Genomic DNA, 18,039 nt, shown 5'->3' on the forward strand with positions numbered 1-18,039 from the left:
GGGTGTGCTCCTGAGCCCTGTGGGGGGTGGCACGGATGGGAAGCAGGGCCGGGGGGTGTTGTTATGAACTTGGGCAGCATCTGCACAGCCCTTCCCCTGCCTGAGTCCTGGGCTGAGCCAGGAACCCGCACTAGCACAGCCTTTACCCGGCAGGATGGGTGTGCGGTTTGCAGGCCACGAGGGCACTCGCAGGCACCTGGTCGGAGGATAGGGTCTGGGGCATCTTGGGAGAGGAGGCTGCACTGAAGCCTCAGCAGAGGAGCCTGGAATGGAGGGACAGGTGTGAAGGCGGCTCCTGAGGTGACGGGCAGCCTGAGAGGCAGATGGTGGCGATGTAAGGAGGTGGGGCAGTTGTGAAGGGGGTGGGGGAGGAAAGCACAGACCAGAGTGTGGGGAAGGGGCGAAGGCGACCACCCATACTGAAGAGGGGGGGCGGGGAGGAGGTGTGAGGAGATGGCCACAGAACACTGTGCCCGCTCCACCCCCAAAACTCCCACGCCACGGAGGAGCAGGACGGACGCCCATCTGCACTTTGGGAACATGGCCCACTGATGGTGACCGTTTCCTCCACTGCCTCACTCACTCTGGCACCTGAGTCAGATTCACCACGACAGTCCTCACCAGACGCAGCCCACGCCGCCACCACTGGGGTAAGTGACAGCTTAGAGACTGCAGTGCCACAGGGCAGGAGAGTGGGGGGCGTGGAAGGGTCTCCCAGCACAGATGTGTAGCTCCACAAACCCAGGTAAACGAAGAAGAACGAACGTGCCCTACTGCTGGACAGTAAGTGACAGCGAAGGTGAGCTGCAGGGACTCTGGGGACAGCAGCAGCTTTTCCACACACACGTCTACCACGGGATGGCCAGACACCTGCCACTGCCCTTTGCCCGACCAGCCTGACATCGAGGGCTGCGGGCCCGGGTCCCAGCCTTACTTCCGCATTCCACTCCAGGCCAGCTGCAAGGCTGGGGGCATGCAGGAAGGAGCTGGCATCAGCCCAAGGCCCACTTCCTACAGCCCTGGCTCCAGGCCAGAGGGGAGATGCTGTTTGCCACGGCCCTAGGGGGCACCAGGCACGGCAGCGAGGCCAGACGGCTGGCAGTGATGGCACTCAGGCCCGGGACTTTTGCCAGAGCTGCCGGGGAAGGGGCCCCCTCGCTCTGCTGGGGCTGCTAAGCTGGTAGGAGAGGACCCCGGGGCTGCCAGCGGCCAAGTGTCGCCACAAGGGAAGCTGGAGCCAAGCCAACGCAGCTGGGAGCAAAGCTGGGGGTGGAGAAGGAAGCGGAGCCCTGGAGGCTGGGCTGGAGGCCCCCAGTCAGCAGGCCCAAAGCTAACCCCACCTCCCACCCTGACTCTTCAGTTAAGCCAGCAAATGTTGACTTTTGCTTAAGCCAGCCTGAGCTTGATTTCTGCCCCTGGTCTCTAAGCATCTCTGGCCTGAAAGGGGAAGCCTAGCCACTGCAGACCTCACTAAACACACAGTTGCCTGGAGAAGAAACCCGGGACGGGCCTCCCAGGGAAGACAGGATGCCTGGTTGCTCTCACAGCACCACCACCACCTGTCACACTGTGTGTGTGTGTGTGTCTCTGTGTGTGTCTCTGTGTGTGTGTGTGTGTCTGTGTCTCTGTGTCTGTGTGTCTGTGTGTGCTGCACCTGTCACACTGTGTGTGTATGCGCGCAGGGTTAGGGCCTGTCAGCCAGAGTAAGACACCAACTCCATGAGATGGGAGGCCTTGCCTTGCTCCCCTCCTGTCCCAAAGCCTGAAAACAGTCCTGGGCACCCTGAAGGGACTCAACAAGTAACTGAGGGAGGGACGAATAAGGGGAGGGGCACTGAGAAAATGAACGCCATGCTGGGCTGTAGGAGGGCCTGAGACGGAGAAGCAGCATGCAGATAGCAGAGGAAGAGCTCCCTGGTGCTGTGACTAGAGGCCCCCGGGAGGGGCTGCCTGGGGACCCCCAAGGCGGGGTGGGAGTGGAACTGGTTTCAGCAGGAGGCTGGCTGTGGCTCACAGGGCCTGCCCAGTGCCTTCTGGAGCAGCTGGGGGCAGAGGGCAGCGAGGGGCACAGAGGGCTCTGTGCTCTGTGAGTGGATCCGGCCTCCTTACCTCCACGGTTGCAGCTGAGATCTCCCGTCTTTTCCCGCCTCTACCCTCACCCCTTGGGGTGGCCGCCGAAACCACTGGTGCGAAACTCACGCTTACAACCTGGCAACTTCCTCCCCAACTTGAGGCACAGGCCCTCTGAACAGGCCAGCCCCGCCAACCACGACTGGGACACTGATGAGCCCTGGTCCCCGCGTGCCCCACGCTTCTGTCACTTTGGGACTTTCGCCCGGCTTAGTCCCTCTGCCGGGAAGAGTCTCGCCTTCTCTTCCCCAGGTACAGACGCTGCTTCCCCTGGGAAGCTCCCAGTTTGAACTGGGCTCCTGAAGCCTGCTCTGGCTTGTATCTGCATGGGTGACACCAAGGCTGCCTGTCAGGGAGTCTGAGGGACCACAGACAGCCCCCAGAATAGCTTTGTGCCCCCACGACCCTGTGTGTGGAGGGTGAGAACTGTCCGTCATGTCTGCACTGAACCCCCCGTGCCCTTCTTCCTGTGGGAGTGCCAGCTGCCACGTAATCACATAGGCAGATGAAGCCCTTACTCGGTGCAAGGCACCATGGGAAAAACGAGGACAAGGAAACTGGGGGCAGAAAACTTCAGGGTAAAACATCTCGTGAAAGCGGAGGGGGTGTGTGTACACGCGGCCTGGCACTGCGGAGCCTGGGGGCTCCAGGTGGCGGTGGGACAGGGCGGGGCGGGTTATTTGCTTGCCGGCTGCATCTACCCCTGGACCATAAGCACCATAAGCTTCCTGAGAGCCTCTACGTGTTCACAGCCAAACGCAGACACATACCTGACACGTGATCGACACACAGTCACAAAGCGAGCGCAACACTGACACTGGGGCCAGGGAGACCCCTTGGATGGCAGGTTTGGCAGTCATGAACTTCAGTCAGTTCTCTACCAAAGACACAGAGTACCAGAGCCACGCGAGTTTCATTTCTGCTCATCCACTTCAGGGCCCCAAGCCTGTAACCTGTAGATCAGTCCTGACTCCACGACAACACGCATGTGCCCTCCTCCAGGCAGGCTGGTCTTTAACTGACCCGCGTCACCACTTGTGCGGTCACCAGATGAGCACCATCATGCAGGAGACTGAGATCCCAGCGTGGGGAAGGAATGGGGACAACGGCAACAAGGCTCCTAAGGTATGCCTGAGACCCCAGCCCAGCTCTGCTTTCTCAAGTGAACTTCCAGATGTGTAAGCTGGATTTAGAAAAGGCAGAGGAACCAGAACAAACTGCCAACATTCGCTGGATCACAGAGAAAGCTAGGGAATTCCAGAAAACATCTACTTCTGCTTCACTGACTATGCTAAAGCTTTTGTGCAGATCACAATAAACCTTGGAAAATTCTTAGAGAGATAGGAATACCAGACCACTCTACCTGTCTCCTGACAAAACCTATACGCAGGTCAAAAAGCAGCAGTTAGAACCAAACATGGAATAACGGACTAGTTCACAACTGGGAAAAGAGTACATCAAGTCTGTATGTTGTCACCCTGCTTATTTAACTTATATGCAGAATACATTGTACAAAATGCCAGGCTGAATGAATCACAAGCTGGAATAAAGACCTGGAGAAATATCAACAATGTCACATATGCAGATGATACCAATCTAATGGCAGAAAGTGAAGAGGAACTAAAGAGACTCTTGATGAGGGTGAAGAGGAGAGTGAAAAAGCTGGCTTAAAACTCAATATTTAAAACACTAATATCATGGCATCCAGTCCCATCACTTCATGGCAAATTGAAGGGGAAAAAGTGGAAGCAGTGATAGATTTTATTTTTCCTGGGCTCCAAAATCACTTCAGACAGTGACTGCAGCCATGAAATTTTAAAAGACACTTGCTCCTTGGAAGGAAAGCTATGACAAATCTAGCGAGCATAAAAAAAGGCAGAGACATCACTGTGCCAACAAAGATCCGTCTAGTCAAGGCTATGGTTTTTTCAGTAGTCATGTATGGATGTGAGAGTTGACCATAAAGAAGGCTGAGCACCAAAGTACTGATGCTTTTTAACTGTGATGCTGGAAAAGACTCTCGAGAGTCCCTTGGACTGCAAGGAGGTCAAACCAGTCATTCCTAAAGGAAATCAGTCTGGAATATTCATTGGAGGAACTGATGCTGAAGCAACAATACTCTGACCACCTGATGAGAAGAGCCAACTCATTGGAAAAGACCCTGATGCTGGGAAAGACTGAAGGTGAAAGAAGAAGAGGGCAGCAGAGGATGAGATGGTTAGCTAGCATCACTGACTCAGTGGACATGAGTCTGAATAAACACCAGGAGATAGTGAAGAACAGGGAAGCCTGGGGTGCTGCAGTCCAGACACAACATAACAACTGAACAACAAGGGGGACGGGGCAACGAGGCTTCCAGGGAGTGCCTGAAATCCCAGCCCAGCTCTCCTTTCATGCGTGCAGAGAAAACCACCTCCACAGATTTGTAGAGACTAAGGCCACCACAAAGACCTAAAACAGTAAAAGGTTAATCGAATGCATGCTATTTAGTGCAGAGTCTGTCCACCAGGTGTTTTAAATGTTGCCCAAAGCTATCTGACCAGGGAACCCTTTGCAAGAACACCTGTGACGAGGCCTGAGAACAGTGGGTAACTGCAGTCAGCACTGCTGTGTGAAGTGGGGCGGGATTCAGAACCCCAAGTCACCCGGAAGAATGGCCCTCCTCTGGACAGAGTGGGCACCACTGTCAGGGATGCACTGGGGGTGCCCGCCTCACCTCAGCTTTCCAAGGTGCCGATGCCAAGTCCAAGGTGGCTGCTCTTGGTCTGAACCCCTCCTCCACTGTCCCCGACACAGCCCTCCTCAGCTCCAGGGCCCCAGGGGGCTACCCCAGCCCAACTGTGATCCTAGCTCCCAGCCAGGGAAAGTCCTTACCCCTGCCTCAAGAGGGTTTCTAGGGTGCGGTGGTGACACAGAGAGACACGTCCTCTGCCTGCCAGGAGCCGACTTCAGACTTAGTTGAACATTACAACACAGAGGAAGCACAGAGTGCAGGGCTGGGGCACCCAAGCCGGTGAGGCTGCAGAGGAGCAGCCCATCAGGGAAGGCTTCTGGAGGAAGTGCCTTTAAGCAGAAGGCGGAGCAGCACTTGGCCAGGCAGCCAGCAGCAGGGAGGCATGAGGACACACTGGAGGAACTCGAGGAAGGTCAGGGTGGGAAACGCCCCAGCCTGGGGTGAGAGGAGCGGGGTGCAACCCCCCATGACTGCACGGCCCAGGGGAGACGCTCCTGGAAGGTAAGCACTGATAACACTTAGGCGGGTAGTTTCTTTCTTGAGTAAAGGAACTAAGATGGCTGTGAAGAAGTCAGGGGGTCCCTGAGGTGCAGGCCGCCTCTGGACCCAAGGGGCCACAAACCATCCTCTCGGCTGGGAGTGGAGGACTCTGGGTAAGAAAGGGGTCACCGAGGAGCCAGGTCCTTCTCCTAAAGCACAAACTACTGACCCAGGGCCCAGGTTGGGGGAAAGTCCTCAGATGGCTGGGTACCTGTGGGGGAAGCTGTAAAAGCCCCACCCTGAAGGCACCTCTGTTATCTGTGTGACACCTCTGTCAGGAAGAGGGCCCCTTAAACTGTCTCCTAAAAGAGGAGGTGAGGAGGGTCAGAAAGAAGAGAAGAGTTTTACAAAGCGTCATGCTTGACAGATTTAAAACTGTGGGCTTTCTGACACCACCGCTACAGGCAGGGCAGGGGACAGGGAGGGTTCACTGGTGTCTTTTCTGCCCAGAGATTGACTGGTGGCAAAACCCTTAAAACAAAATGACTTGTGTGTCTATTTTGGACGCAGCAGGAAAGGGGGATGGAGCGGGTACAGACCTGAAGCCAGTCTACGGTGGAGGAGTCCCGAGGGAAAGGGTGGGTGGCGGCAGGTGCCCACATGCAAGGAGCTGGCCTGGACCGCAGTGGCAGCCCCGTGGTAGAAGGGTGTGTGTCCCAACCCTCCAGGGTGACACAGGTCTTGGGAGACCCATCTTTAAACGCCTCCCAGCCTCTGCTATGCAGTCACAGCAAGAACACTCCGATGGGGTGTCCAGACCCTCAGATGGTCTCACCCATCAGTGGTCACTGATTGTGGGGTACTGATGGACCAGGCAGGTGCTCAGTGCTTTGCTGGCAACACTGTCCTGAATCTTCACCACCACCTGAAAGGGCAGGTCCTTCGTTTACAGAACAGGAAACGGAGACTCAAGCCAAGTGACTTGTCCAAGGTAGGCTGGGCCTCCGACCCAGGCAGGTCTAACTCTGGCCCCTGACCTCCACTGCTATCCCCGCACCGCAGGGGCAAAAGGGAGAAAGTCACTACCCTAGCCTGCTCCCTCCCATCTCTCCCGCTTAGGAGGGCCTCGAAGCTGAGACACTGAGGCTTTTCTTTTGAGAAGTAACATCAGGAATAAAGCAGCTACAGTGAACATTCTAGACAGACATCTCTGGAAGAGTCCCAAAGAAACTAGCCGGTGAGCGGTGGGCTTTCACCAAGTCACGAGACCATCTGCTTTGGATGAGCAAGCATGCAGTTAAGCCAAGGGCAGATCCTTATGGTCCTCAAAGAAAAAATGAAGACCCACTCCGAGGTGCATGCTCCACGGAGAGGCAAGCTACGCCGTCTTCATCTGTCAAATGTGTAACCGTGGGATGTTCTGTGTAACACTTCCACTGTCTAAGCTGGAAACACACACACATTCACCCCCCGCATGCAGGCTTTCCTTCTCCACTGTGCTGTGCAGGGAGGTATGTACACAGAAACCACGGGCGGCTGCTCCATGACAAGCTCTGGCACCCCCCCGTGGCGGCTTGACTGCCTGTGCCTGAGGATGTCTGTTAAACTAAACAGAAGAAACTGTAGACCCAAGAGAGCACACTGGACTACCTTGGCCTGTTCTGTTTATCCCCCTACTAAAATGATGTCTCCAACACCTGCCAGGAAACAGCTCCCATCTGGAAAGCCACTTACAATTCTTGACCAAAATGTCAGTAAGGTACTTGTGCGAAATGAGCTTTAATCCTGGGCTGATGTGGCTTAATCTTATCTGTGCAAAAAATATGGAAAGCATCTTGCCAGCACAAACAACGGTCTGTTAATACGTGGCAACCACTTTAATCCCCCAATACTTACTATCTCAACCCTTCGAGCCGTTTCTTTTCTCAGGAATTATTATAAACAGTTCAGTGCAGCAACATAAAGGTGAATTTGTCACCAATGTGTCAACACTGTCCACCAGCTAATTCTCCAGTGAAGAATGGAACTGATCTCCATCATGCTGTTGCTAGGCGACGCCTCTGATCTCATGCACCGCAGACTCCGCGGCCCCACGGCCCAGCCACTGTGGGGTGTGGGCCCCTTCGTTCCTTTTTTGGTGTTCGAATGTGTTTTGCCTCAGGCAGCTCTAAACTGGTCTCACAGAGACCACAGGAGCACACGGCTGGGAGATGATGATCTTATCCCTTCTTTCTGGAATGCTCTTCCTCACACCGTTACCTTCACATACTGAAATCAAGCCACTGCTCAGGGCTCCAACCTTACCCTGACAACAGCAGGGATAACAAATGGCTCATATTTGTTCAGTGGCCCTTCCTAGACCCTGGCACTTCACACACTCCATCTCATTCAGTGTCATCACAGCCCAATGGCAGAGAAATCATTTATCATCTCTGATTTGCAAATCACGAAGCCAGACTGGGAGGCCTTGGAGAGATGGGTGCCCTAAGTCATGATGGGTCCCCATAGCAGGGGTGGGACCAGAACCCTAAGCCTGACTTCCAAGTTGGCCGCCTCACGTCCCTCACAACCTCTCGGGCTAAGCTACATCTGCCTTCTTCTCTTCTAGAACTATCGGCCTGGCAGACCCCTACGACCTTCCCATCCTTGCCCCATCCACTCAGACTACAAGATCCTGGGGCACACCCTGCACTGTGCATACCCCTGGGCCTTAAAACCCAGAAAAACCCCATTCGCCTATTACTAAATCAAAGTCAGCAACCTCACCTACAGCAACCAAGAAACCAGGGAGCCAGCTTCGACAGCAGTTCTCTGTTCTACCACTAGATGGCGCGACGAGAGCACGGCTGAGCTGAGATTGGGCGTGAAGCGGGGCAGTTCCCCAAGGGCAATCTCAGGACTACAAGACCTCTGCGGAGGCTGCAGACCAACCAAGGAAACCTGGGAACGCGGGCAGTGGGTTCTGTGTGCGTTCAGGTGGGCCTCCACCACCCGGGGTTGGGATCCCCTGCAGGTGAACTCTCTCCACACATGCCTGTGTCTGTCAGCGCAGATGGGACCCCCACTCTGTCGGTTCAGAAGGACTGGACCCAAAGATGCACATCCAGAGCTCGGCAAGCGGCTGGCATTATTATCTTACTCTAATTACACACAGGACACTGCAGATACACGGACGCCACCTCAAAGCGTGGGTCCTGGACTCAACTCCAGTTGCCAGTCCCTTTCCAAGGGCCGCCTGGACACAAGGACACCTCACCACACACTCTCCATCTCTCAGAATCCCTGGAACCCTTCTGAGGCCGAGAGAATCACCGAGATGATTGGCCAGTCCACCGGCCAAGCCCTGCTTGCAGCAGTACAACCTCCTGAGCACCCACAACGGCCCAGGGGCCAGAGACAGGACGAAAGGTGGATGAGGCCACAGCCCTCTTCTAGTGGGAAGAGGAAGGAAAAACATGAAGCAGAGGCGTGCAGGGGTCACAGAGGGGCATTGGGTGGGTGAGGGAGTGAGCCAGGCGAACCGGGCAGGGGGGGAGCCCTCAGAGTGAATGAACAAAGGGCAGGAAGAACCCTGAGGCCTAGTGAGCCAAGAGCTCCTGGGGGGGGGGGAGTGGGGAGGGAAGGGGGTGTGTGGTGATGAGTGAGTGGAGGTGCAGCATTCACATCCCACCCCACCCTGGCAGGGGTCCTCGGGCAATCTTTCCCATCTTGGTGCGCTGGGATGTTTTTAATAAGGTCACCGGGGGTGGTGAGGAGAAGAGATCTCCGGTGGATGGGAGTCTGACTGTTCTGGGGACAGAGCCTCCCGTGTCTGAGCTGGGGGAGGGCTGAAACGACCGTGCGAGGCTGTGGAAGCATGGTCCGCTCACTCAGTGGCTGACTGGACCCTCACTCTGACAACAAGACTCCATGAATAGGGGTCCCATCCATGTGGCACTGATGATGAGTGACCCAGGCCCTGGGTGCTCAGATTCCCAATGGCCACTCAATGCTGCAAAAGGTTCTTTCTCCTCTGAGCACAGGAGGCCTTCTTTTCTAACTCCTGCCATGGTAGAAGCCGCATTCTCTAGAACTATTTTGCCCAAGCTTGCTGTGCTGTGACAGATACAACACAGACGTTCATTCTGGGCTGACAAATTCCTGAAATCCAGTGTGGCCAGCCTGGAGGGTGTTTAATTTAGCAAAGGCATTTAAAATACGATGCAAAAGTGAGCCTTGCCTCCTGAACAGGGCGTGGAGAAACCACTATCATCTCTGTCAGGAGAACAGGTGCCCGGGGAGTCAGAATGACCCACTGGGAAGCATGAGCTAGGCTCTGAGACTCAGTGGCTGGAGGTGGGCACACTGGGACAGGCCGACTCTTCCAACAGACCCGGCCCTGAGCTTCAACCCCTGTGCAAGGGGATTGCTCAAACACAGAGCATCTTGGAAGGCCCTCATCTTGAACTTGGAACAGTGCTGAAGGTCATGGAAAACACTGTTCCCCTTAACTGGGACATGAAGTCCATCACACCATGATGCCAACGGCTGCCAAGAGGCCATATGGGAAAGAAAAGGTCGGCAGGGTGAGCCCTAAGCTCTAGCTGGCAAACCATTTTCTCCTGGACAGTTTTATTTGCCCCCCTCCCTCCCACTGGGTGATGTCTGAACATTTTTGGTTCCCATGAGGGCAGGAGCTGCTAACGGCATTTGGCATTTGGTAAATGGAGATCACGATGCTGACAAGCATCCCACTGTACACAGGATGACCCCCCAAGCCCAGAGAATGAGCCACCCACACATCAACTGTGCAGAGGTTGAGAAACGACACATTGATTATGTACAAGGAGGCCGGGTCAGATCCCCAGCTCATGCTGTACACCGAAGTAAATTCTCAGTGGGTCAGACGGCACAAATCAGGGTGGCACCCCAGCTTCTGTGAATAACCTCCTCTCCCTCCCCACTCAGTCTGTATATTTAAATGTGTGCAGCATCTCAGGACTTCAGTAGAGATGACTATGCCACACAGTCGTGTGGGGGGGCAGGTGGGGGGAGGTCAACAGAATCCCCTAACCCAGGGGTACTCAAACGGTGGTGATTTTGCCCCCAAGGGGACATCTGACAATGTCCGGAGACATTTGGGTAGAGACCAGGGACACTGCCAAACATCCCATGAGACTCAATGCAGCTGGAGGACAGCTCCCACCAGCACCAATGAAACTTGGCTATGGTCAGAAAGGAGCTTTCTCTCTCCCTAGGATCCATCAGCAGACTAACAGCAGGAACCGATATGGCTCCCCACACGCTAGTGGGCCGATCACCCGCCACGTGTTCCCTTCACAACAATCCGCAGACTAGAGAGCACCATTCCTATTTTACAGATGCAGGACCTGAGGTCAAATAATTTGCCTAAGATCCTGGCCAAGTAAGTGACAGAGATGAGACACAAACCTAAAGCACTTCCAACTATGCCACAAGCTATCAGCTGGAGGCTGCCTGTCAGCTCCAGTCTAAGATTTCTTCGAGGCCCGAGACAGGGGAGAAAGTCCCACAGACCCTGTACAGGCCCCACTCAGGCCCTTCACACTGGGGCTCCACTGGCCCAAGCCAGTGTTTCTCAAACTTTTTGACCTTGGGACCCCTTTCCACAATTGTAAGTTATTGAGGATGCCGAAGAACTCTGGTAAATGTGAGCTACAGCTACTGATATGTACTATGTTAGAAACTGGAGAAGGAAATAGCAACCTATGCCAGTATTCTTGCCTGGACAGAGGAGCCTGGTGGGCTACAGTCCATGGGGTCACAAAGAGTTGGACACACTGAGTGACTAAACGATAACATGTTAGAAACTGAACTAAGAAACATCAGAAATTAGTTAATTTACTTAAGATAATAATAGTGAAGTCTTAGCTAGATAATACACTTTTACGAATAATAACTATTTTTGAAACAAAAACACTAGGGAGAAGAGGGACATTATTTTATATTTGGACCCATGTTTTAACATCTGGCTTAACAGGAGACAGGCCAGGCTTTCTTATCTGCTTCTGCAGCCCATCTGTTACACTATACAACCTCTGGGAAAAAACACCACCATCCATTCACAAGGAGTGTGAAAAGGGCAAATGATGCCTTTGCATTGTTATGAAAATAGTTTTGAACTCGCAGTCCCCTTGAAAAGGTTGAAAAGTCCCCTGAAAAACTCCCAGTGCCCCTGGACTATCTTGGAGAAACACTGCTCTGAGCACTAGCATTTCAAGTGCACAGAATCCTGAATGATGGACCGCCAAGACCCGTCTGCTGAGGGTCTCTGCCACAGAGCACCCAGTGCTCTGAACACATCTGAGAGGTGCTAGAGCCACCGGAGTGAAGCCCACAGGCCAGCCGAGGTCAGGCAGGCCCGGGGAGCGGGGAGCGGGGAGCGGGGAGCAGGCAGGTTCCCAGCTGGCCGGGGCAGCAAGGGGCTGGGAGGGGGGCGAGGTGCTGCCTGTGGTGACTGGGAAGCACAGCCTGTCTCAAGGGGGCGCTGTGCCTCAGTCCTGGCACATCACTGCCGGGCAGGAACACCAGCTGAGGCTGGTGCTGTTTTCCGAGAGAGATCAGAAATCTGGATTGTTCTTTCCCCCGAGGCCTTAGAATCCTTACTCCGCTCCTAACTAACAGCAAACAAAGACAAACCCAATGGACCAAATTACATACTGTTTGCCCCGGAAGTGAGGTCACAACTCCTGCCTGTGGTTTTTGACTCTGGCTCTGTGTTGCAGAAAACCGGTGGGGTCCTAGACATCGCAGACCTCCTGACCTCCTGCAACCATCTCCGACAGTGCAGCCAAGTGTTGGTTTTAGTTTTCCTCCACAACCTCCTTAAAGTAAGCGTGAAATGCAGTTGGGGTTAGGACTCACAGTGAGGGCTACACAGCTGCAGCAGGTGGAGACAACCAAGGGTGAGGCAGAGTGTGGACACTCGGGGGCCTCACCTGCTCTGAGGCCCTGAGCTGCCTAGGTTCCCACCAAGGAGCGCTCAGCCACGCCGGACAGGGCTCCACGGGATCACAGGAAGGCAGCAAAACAAACGACCAAACAAAACAGAGAACCCCTGCTGCTTGCTGCTGGTGCCGCCACCACCAGATTTTGCCTCCTGCTCGCTTCAAAGTACCATGGAGAGCTACCTGCCAGGGGCTCGGCGAGGTGGCAGCAGCTACCTCTGCCCGCTGCCTTTGTCAGGCAGCCCCCATCACGTGAGAAACAGGCCCTGTCCAAGTCCCCAAGACACACCCTACTGCTCCCCAAACAGCCGCCATCTCCCACTTCACTCCAGCCCACTCTCTGTCTCTGAACTCAGGTGGGAATTCGACTGGTACCTAAAACGCCCTCTTCGCCAGGCCCAAACACCGCCCCCCTCCCAACACCATTCAAAGCTCTGTCCTTACTTCTGTCACCTCTCTCTCTCCAGATGCTTCAGCGTGTAAGCACACAGCAGAGCTTGACCTGTCCTATACCCAACGATGCCCGCAGGAAATGGTGGCGCAGTGTGAAAGAATCCACCTGTCAATACAGGAGATTTGGCTTTGATCCCTGGGTTAGGAAGGTCCCCTAGAGGAGGAAAAGGCAATCCACTCCAGTATTCTTGCCTGGGAAATCCCATGGACAGAGGAGCCTGGTGGCTACAGTCGATGGGGATGCAGAGAGTTGGACACAACTTAGTGACTAAACAACCACAGTGGGACTGCTGGGTGAGTCCGTTTTCCAGTTAACTGAGAGGCAGGCTGAAGATACGGTGGAAGAGTTTTAAACTTGCAGAACTACAACCGTGTTTCGTCTGTACACAGGATCTCGGGCAAAACTTAACATTTTCTTCCAAGTATACAAAGGCATGGCACCCTCAGCCCTAATCTGCCTCAGGTGAGACGCACGGGGGAGTTCAATGTATACTCTGCAGGGCAAACCTCAGGGTTAATGTTTATTGTTTAAGTTCATGAAACTTTGAAAAATTGCTTCTCACTTATCCTAAGTATTAAGTTGAGGGCAGGGCAAGCGGGCGGTAAGAATCAAGTGAATGAAGAACTTCAACCATTGGAATTCTAGCGCATCAATAAACAGTCAGCTGCATCTCATCCTCTCAGGGGTTAGGTTTGAAATCAACAAGGTGAGGGACTTCCCTGGCAGTGCAGTGGTCAAGACTGAGCTTCCACTGCAGGGGAGATGGGTTCGATCACTGGTCAGGGATCCCACATGCTGCACAGCATGGCCAAAAGCCAAACAAACAAAAGGCAAAAAACAAGTCAGGTGAGTGAAGAAAGACAAATCACCCTTGGAAATCTCTGGACTGCTATCTGGTCAGGCCAGATCGGGGGTTCTCAATGGGGGGCAACTATGGGAGTCCCCCACCCCACCACCAGGGGACACTGAGCAACATCTGGACATTTCTGGTTGTCATGACAGCAGGAGGGTGCTACCAGCATCCAGCAGGCGGAGACCAGGGAAACAGATCAACATCCCAGGACACCCAGCGCAGCACCACAGAGAATGCTCTGGCCCCAAATGCCCGGAGTGCCCAGGCTGGGAGCGCGTGGCTAGACGGTCATGTGATCAAAGTCAGGACAGGACCAAAGAGGACGGACAGCCCAGCTCCGGCAGCATCCCATCCTGGGCGTGCCCCAAGGCCACCTCGTTCAGACTCGCTTCTTGTTCTCTCTGACTTTGCCTTGGGCACTTCAGCTAAATGTGTCTATAACATAAGTCCTCCACAATAAAAATAGCTGCCATTTCCTCCTAACGGTTTATTACTGGGCTGAGATAGGTGCTAAATCATTTATATGTATTAATTCAGCCAGGGCTCAGAGCAACCGTGTGATAGATACACTCACCATTATCCTCATTTTACAGGTGAGGAAACTGAAGCTCAAAGCAGTTAAGGAGTTGCCCAAAGTCACTCAGAGAGGACAAGGCAGAGTCAAAGCACAAGCCCAGTTCCAGGGCAGAGACTGGGGTCCACCATCACGCCACACCACAGGCCTCAGCTGAGGGGGATACACTGTGTCTGAAGATGGTCACGGCCCCTGGGGTAGGGGCGCCAGACAGGAAGCGTGCTGCCAGAGTCGCATGGAGGCAAAGATGCTGCGGGGACGCTCAGTATCCTGCACAGCAGAGGACAGCCCCTCAACAGAGACTCATCCGGTCCAACGTGTCAAGAGGACCAGAGCTGAGCAGCCTGCGCCGCACGTCTCTCAGGTTTCTGCCACGCGGCTCTGCAGGCCAGCAAGGCGTCATGTGTATGTGGTGTCAAGTTTTAAGGCGGGGATCTAGAACCCAAGGTCTGCTGCAGCTCCAATATGCTCTGCTCACCTTCTTCACCTTCACCAGAAACCAAATGCTGCCTTCACATCCTGATGCCAGTCTACCAGGCAGAATAACTCCAGAGACAAGATGGTTAACGACTCTGGGATGTGTCAACAGTGAAGTGCAGGGTAGAAGATTCCAGGACACAAGTGTACCCCACCCCCACCCCCCAGGAAACATTCCAACGGGACTTTAAAAGTCACAGACTACAGGACTACCAGCAAGGGTTGTGGGTGTGGCTGTTACCATCCCTGAAGAGATCGCCATGGCAATAAGAGCCAACAAGACACTGAACTGGATGCACATCTGGAAATGCTTCTCTCTACACAAGCACGGCCCTCCTAACCAGTACTGCACCACTCAAGCCGGCGATTCTCAACCCTTGTTGCACAGCAGGATCACGTGCGCTGCTTTCTGTCTCTACAGACGCCCAGGAGTAAGGATGGGTCTGCTTAGGATCCCAGTCCAGAAAGACAGAAGCCAAGAGGGCATGTGAGCTTCAACGACAAGTGGGAAAGCACACGTATGGGGCAGTCCCCTAGGCTGCACAATGCATAGGAAAGGAAGTCCTAGTTCACACAGAGGATAAGAAACTAAACATGCTGGCGGGCTGCAGAAGCCAAAACCAGAAATAGAGTCGAGAAACACATGACAACCAACTAAAGGACGGTAGAGATAAGGGAGGCATAAAAGGCCACTAGGATTTGACTTTTTTGAGGCCAGCTAGGCCAGAACTAGTGTCAGAGGCAAAATACTAGGTGAGTGTGGCATTTACTAGGCAAAAACTTTAAGTACAAAATATTCCATTGTCTCTATTTTATACACTGATCAGTTCAGCTATGCAACGGACAGCTCATGTGCCAGCACCTATGCTAGACATGGTGTCCCTGGATAACCAGAATCCGTATTTCCCTTTGTGCTCACAGGTACACCTCACTCGTTCATTCAACAAACATTCCCTGGATCCCTATACCCTGCGCCAGGCACTACTCTGCATCGGGGTGGGGTGGGGGATCCATTAATGACAGACAGAAACCCTGCTCCTCATGGAACTTACATTCTTGAAGAGGGGTAGTCAGACAAGCAAGTCAACCCAGCTTGCTGGTAGGTGATAAGCACTGTGGAGTATCACGAAACAGAGTAAAGGGGATAGGGAATGAGGATAAAATTTAAAATAGGTGGTGGGAGAAGTTCTCAACAAAGCAACACGTGAGAAGGAACTTGAAGGAGATATAGGAGCGAGCCACAGGGACAACTGGAGAAGACTGACTCGAGCAGAGGAACCAGCAGGTCCAGAGGCATAACAGAGGGGGGATACGGAGTGCGAGACGGGTGCTGAGAAAGCTGGAGTAGTTAAAGCAGGGCAAGTCGGGAGACAGTGGTGGGAGGGGAGGACAGGGAGGTCTTGGGACACAGGGGTCGTCTGCCTTCTGGGTTGAGAATCTGCCAGATGGGTGAAGGTGGCAGGGAGGACCAAGCAGTGGCAGCAGCACTGGTGAGAAGCGGTCATTCTCTGGAAAGATTTTGAAGGTAGAGCAGACAAAGATGAGCTGCAGCATGTGAGAGAAAGTCATCAGGGGCAACTTCAAGGTGTCTGGCCTGAGCAATTTTGAACAAGGGACCTGCTATTTACCACTAGGGGAGAAAGCTGGCAGGGTGGGCGGGTTTGGGGGAGAAAGATAGGGGTTTCATTTGATATGACATCCAAATGGAGGTGCTGAATATGAGCCCTGAGCTCAAGAATGTGAACGGGCCAAACTTGCAAATATATAAGGTGTGTCCTATTGACTCTCTTTTATCCAGTGCCCGTTCTGCCTTTAAATGGATCCTGTGAATGGAATGCCTCAACCCTCCACCAGCTCCTTTAACTTATCAAAGATATATGGTACAGATGAGAGGTGAAGTGGGGGCTCTGAAGTTAGACCACGTTGATGCACATCCCTGCTCCTTACTAGATGTGTGACCTGCCCTGGAGGAGTAACTTAACCATTCTAACTCAGTTTCCTCACCGACAACCAGGGCTGATGGTACCTTCCTCTGGGAACGTCTGTGCGAAACTTCTATTCTCCAGATAGCTGCCCACCCAAGTCTTTGAACAGTACCTGGTACTGCCCCAAATGCTCCACCAGGGTGAGCACTTAGGACCATCATTTGTGCGGAGGGGGAAACCTCAGGCCAGCAGGGAGCAGGGTATGAGGGGGAACCAGGGCCAGGTGACCGCTTGCCCGCAGCTGTGCACCTAAGAACGAAGGAAGCTAAACACAAGCCTCAGAAAGTCCTGAAGCTACGAGCGATCTGAACATCACAGTTGATTTCATCAGACGGCGGCTGATGGCGCGCTTTCTCTCAGCCGTTCGGAACTGTAACCTTGTCAAAATCGTTCAGCTGGGATGTCAGCGCTTCGAAGAGGAGGGGATCACACAACCTTGTCTCTCTCTCGAAGTGCAACCAAAAAAAGGGCCGAAAACCAGCTAGGGCTGGGCTTTCAGCGGCCCACACCCCGCGGCTGGGGCCTCAAGGAGCTAAGACGAGGCGCGACTCTCAGTCGCCACTAAGGATCCGGGGTAACTGGCGGGAATTGGGGGGCCGAGTTGAGGGTGGGGATGAAAACAAACCCGACGTTCTCAATCCTCGGCGAGGGGCACCGCCACAGGATTAGGGGGTGGGCCAGCTTGGCAGCCAGGCCGGGGAGGAGGGAAGCCCGGGTCCCCGAGAACGAGGGGGCGGGGAGAGAGCGTGGCGCGCTGGGCCCGCGACCAGGCCCCGAGATCTATTTACATCCGAGGTCGAGGCGCTGCGGCCGTGCCTCCCGCCCCCTTCGGCCCCCAGCCTGGCCTGGGAGGCGGAAGGGCCTCAGGATCGCCGTTCCCGCCGTCTCCCGGGCCGTCTGGCCGGACGGTGGTAGGGCCGGGGCTGCCGGGACTGATGGGTCGGGCGGGTGAGCCCGGCCTGAGGGGACGCAATGGGGGGCGGCTGCAAGGCCCTCGGGGCCGCTCTTCCGGAGCAGACAGGCCCCCCGCACCCGGAGTGCTCACCCCTCGGGCCTGTGGCCCCCGGACCTCCCGCCGCCCGTTCCCTGGCCGCCAGCTGGCCCCAGACGGCGCCTCCCCTACCTTCGTTCGCCAGGTCCGCCATTTTACTTCCTTAAGCCCTCCCACAAGGCCCCGCGCCGGCCCGGGCTCGTCTGCTTTCTGCCAGAAACTCCCGCGCGTGCGCACTCTCCAAATCGACTCCCAGCGAGGCGGGCAGCTAGCGCCTGCGCGCGGAGCCCGGCACTGAGACGCGCTCTGGATCGCAGTCCGGTTCAGCCCAAGCTCGTAGCACGCGCCTGCGCATTAACCGCCCCCGCCTCCTTTTCCCGCCGACCGAGGGGGCGT

General features: G+C 54.7%; 1 protein-coding gene across 4 annotated transcripts in view; it reads right to left on the minus strand.

The window, feature by feature from the left end:
* Positions 1-17,880, minus strand: part of RANBP3 (RAN binding protein 3) — a 50,935-nt gene extending 33,055 nt beyond the window's left edge. For 3 of the 4 annotated variants that reach the window (XM_040242074.1, XM_040242073.1, XM_040242071.1), the window contains exon 1: positions 17,776-17,879. In XM_040242074.1, coding sequence (XP_040098008.1) covers positions 17,776-17,797 — 22 coding nt within the window. In that variant the 5' untranslated portion in view covers positions 17,798-17,879. Of the gene's footprint in view, positions 1-17,775 lie in introns of all 4 variants that reach the window. The other variant, XM_040242072.1, reaches the window with a different exon arrangement.
* Positions 17,881-18,039: the final 159 nt, after the last annotated feature.

This window comes from Oryx dammah, unplaced genomic scaffold (genome assembly GCF_014754425.2).
Source record: "Oryx dammah isolate SB20612 unplaced genomic scaffold, SCBI_Odam_1.1 HiC_scaffold_5, whole genome shotgun sequence".
Lineage (NCBI taxonomy): Eukaryota > Metazoa > Chordata > Mammalia > Artiodactyla > Bovidae > Oryx > Oryx dammah.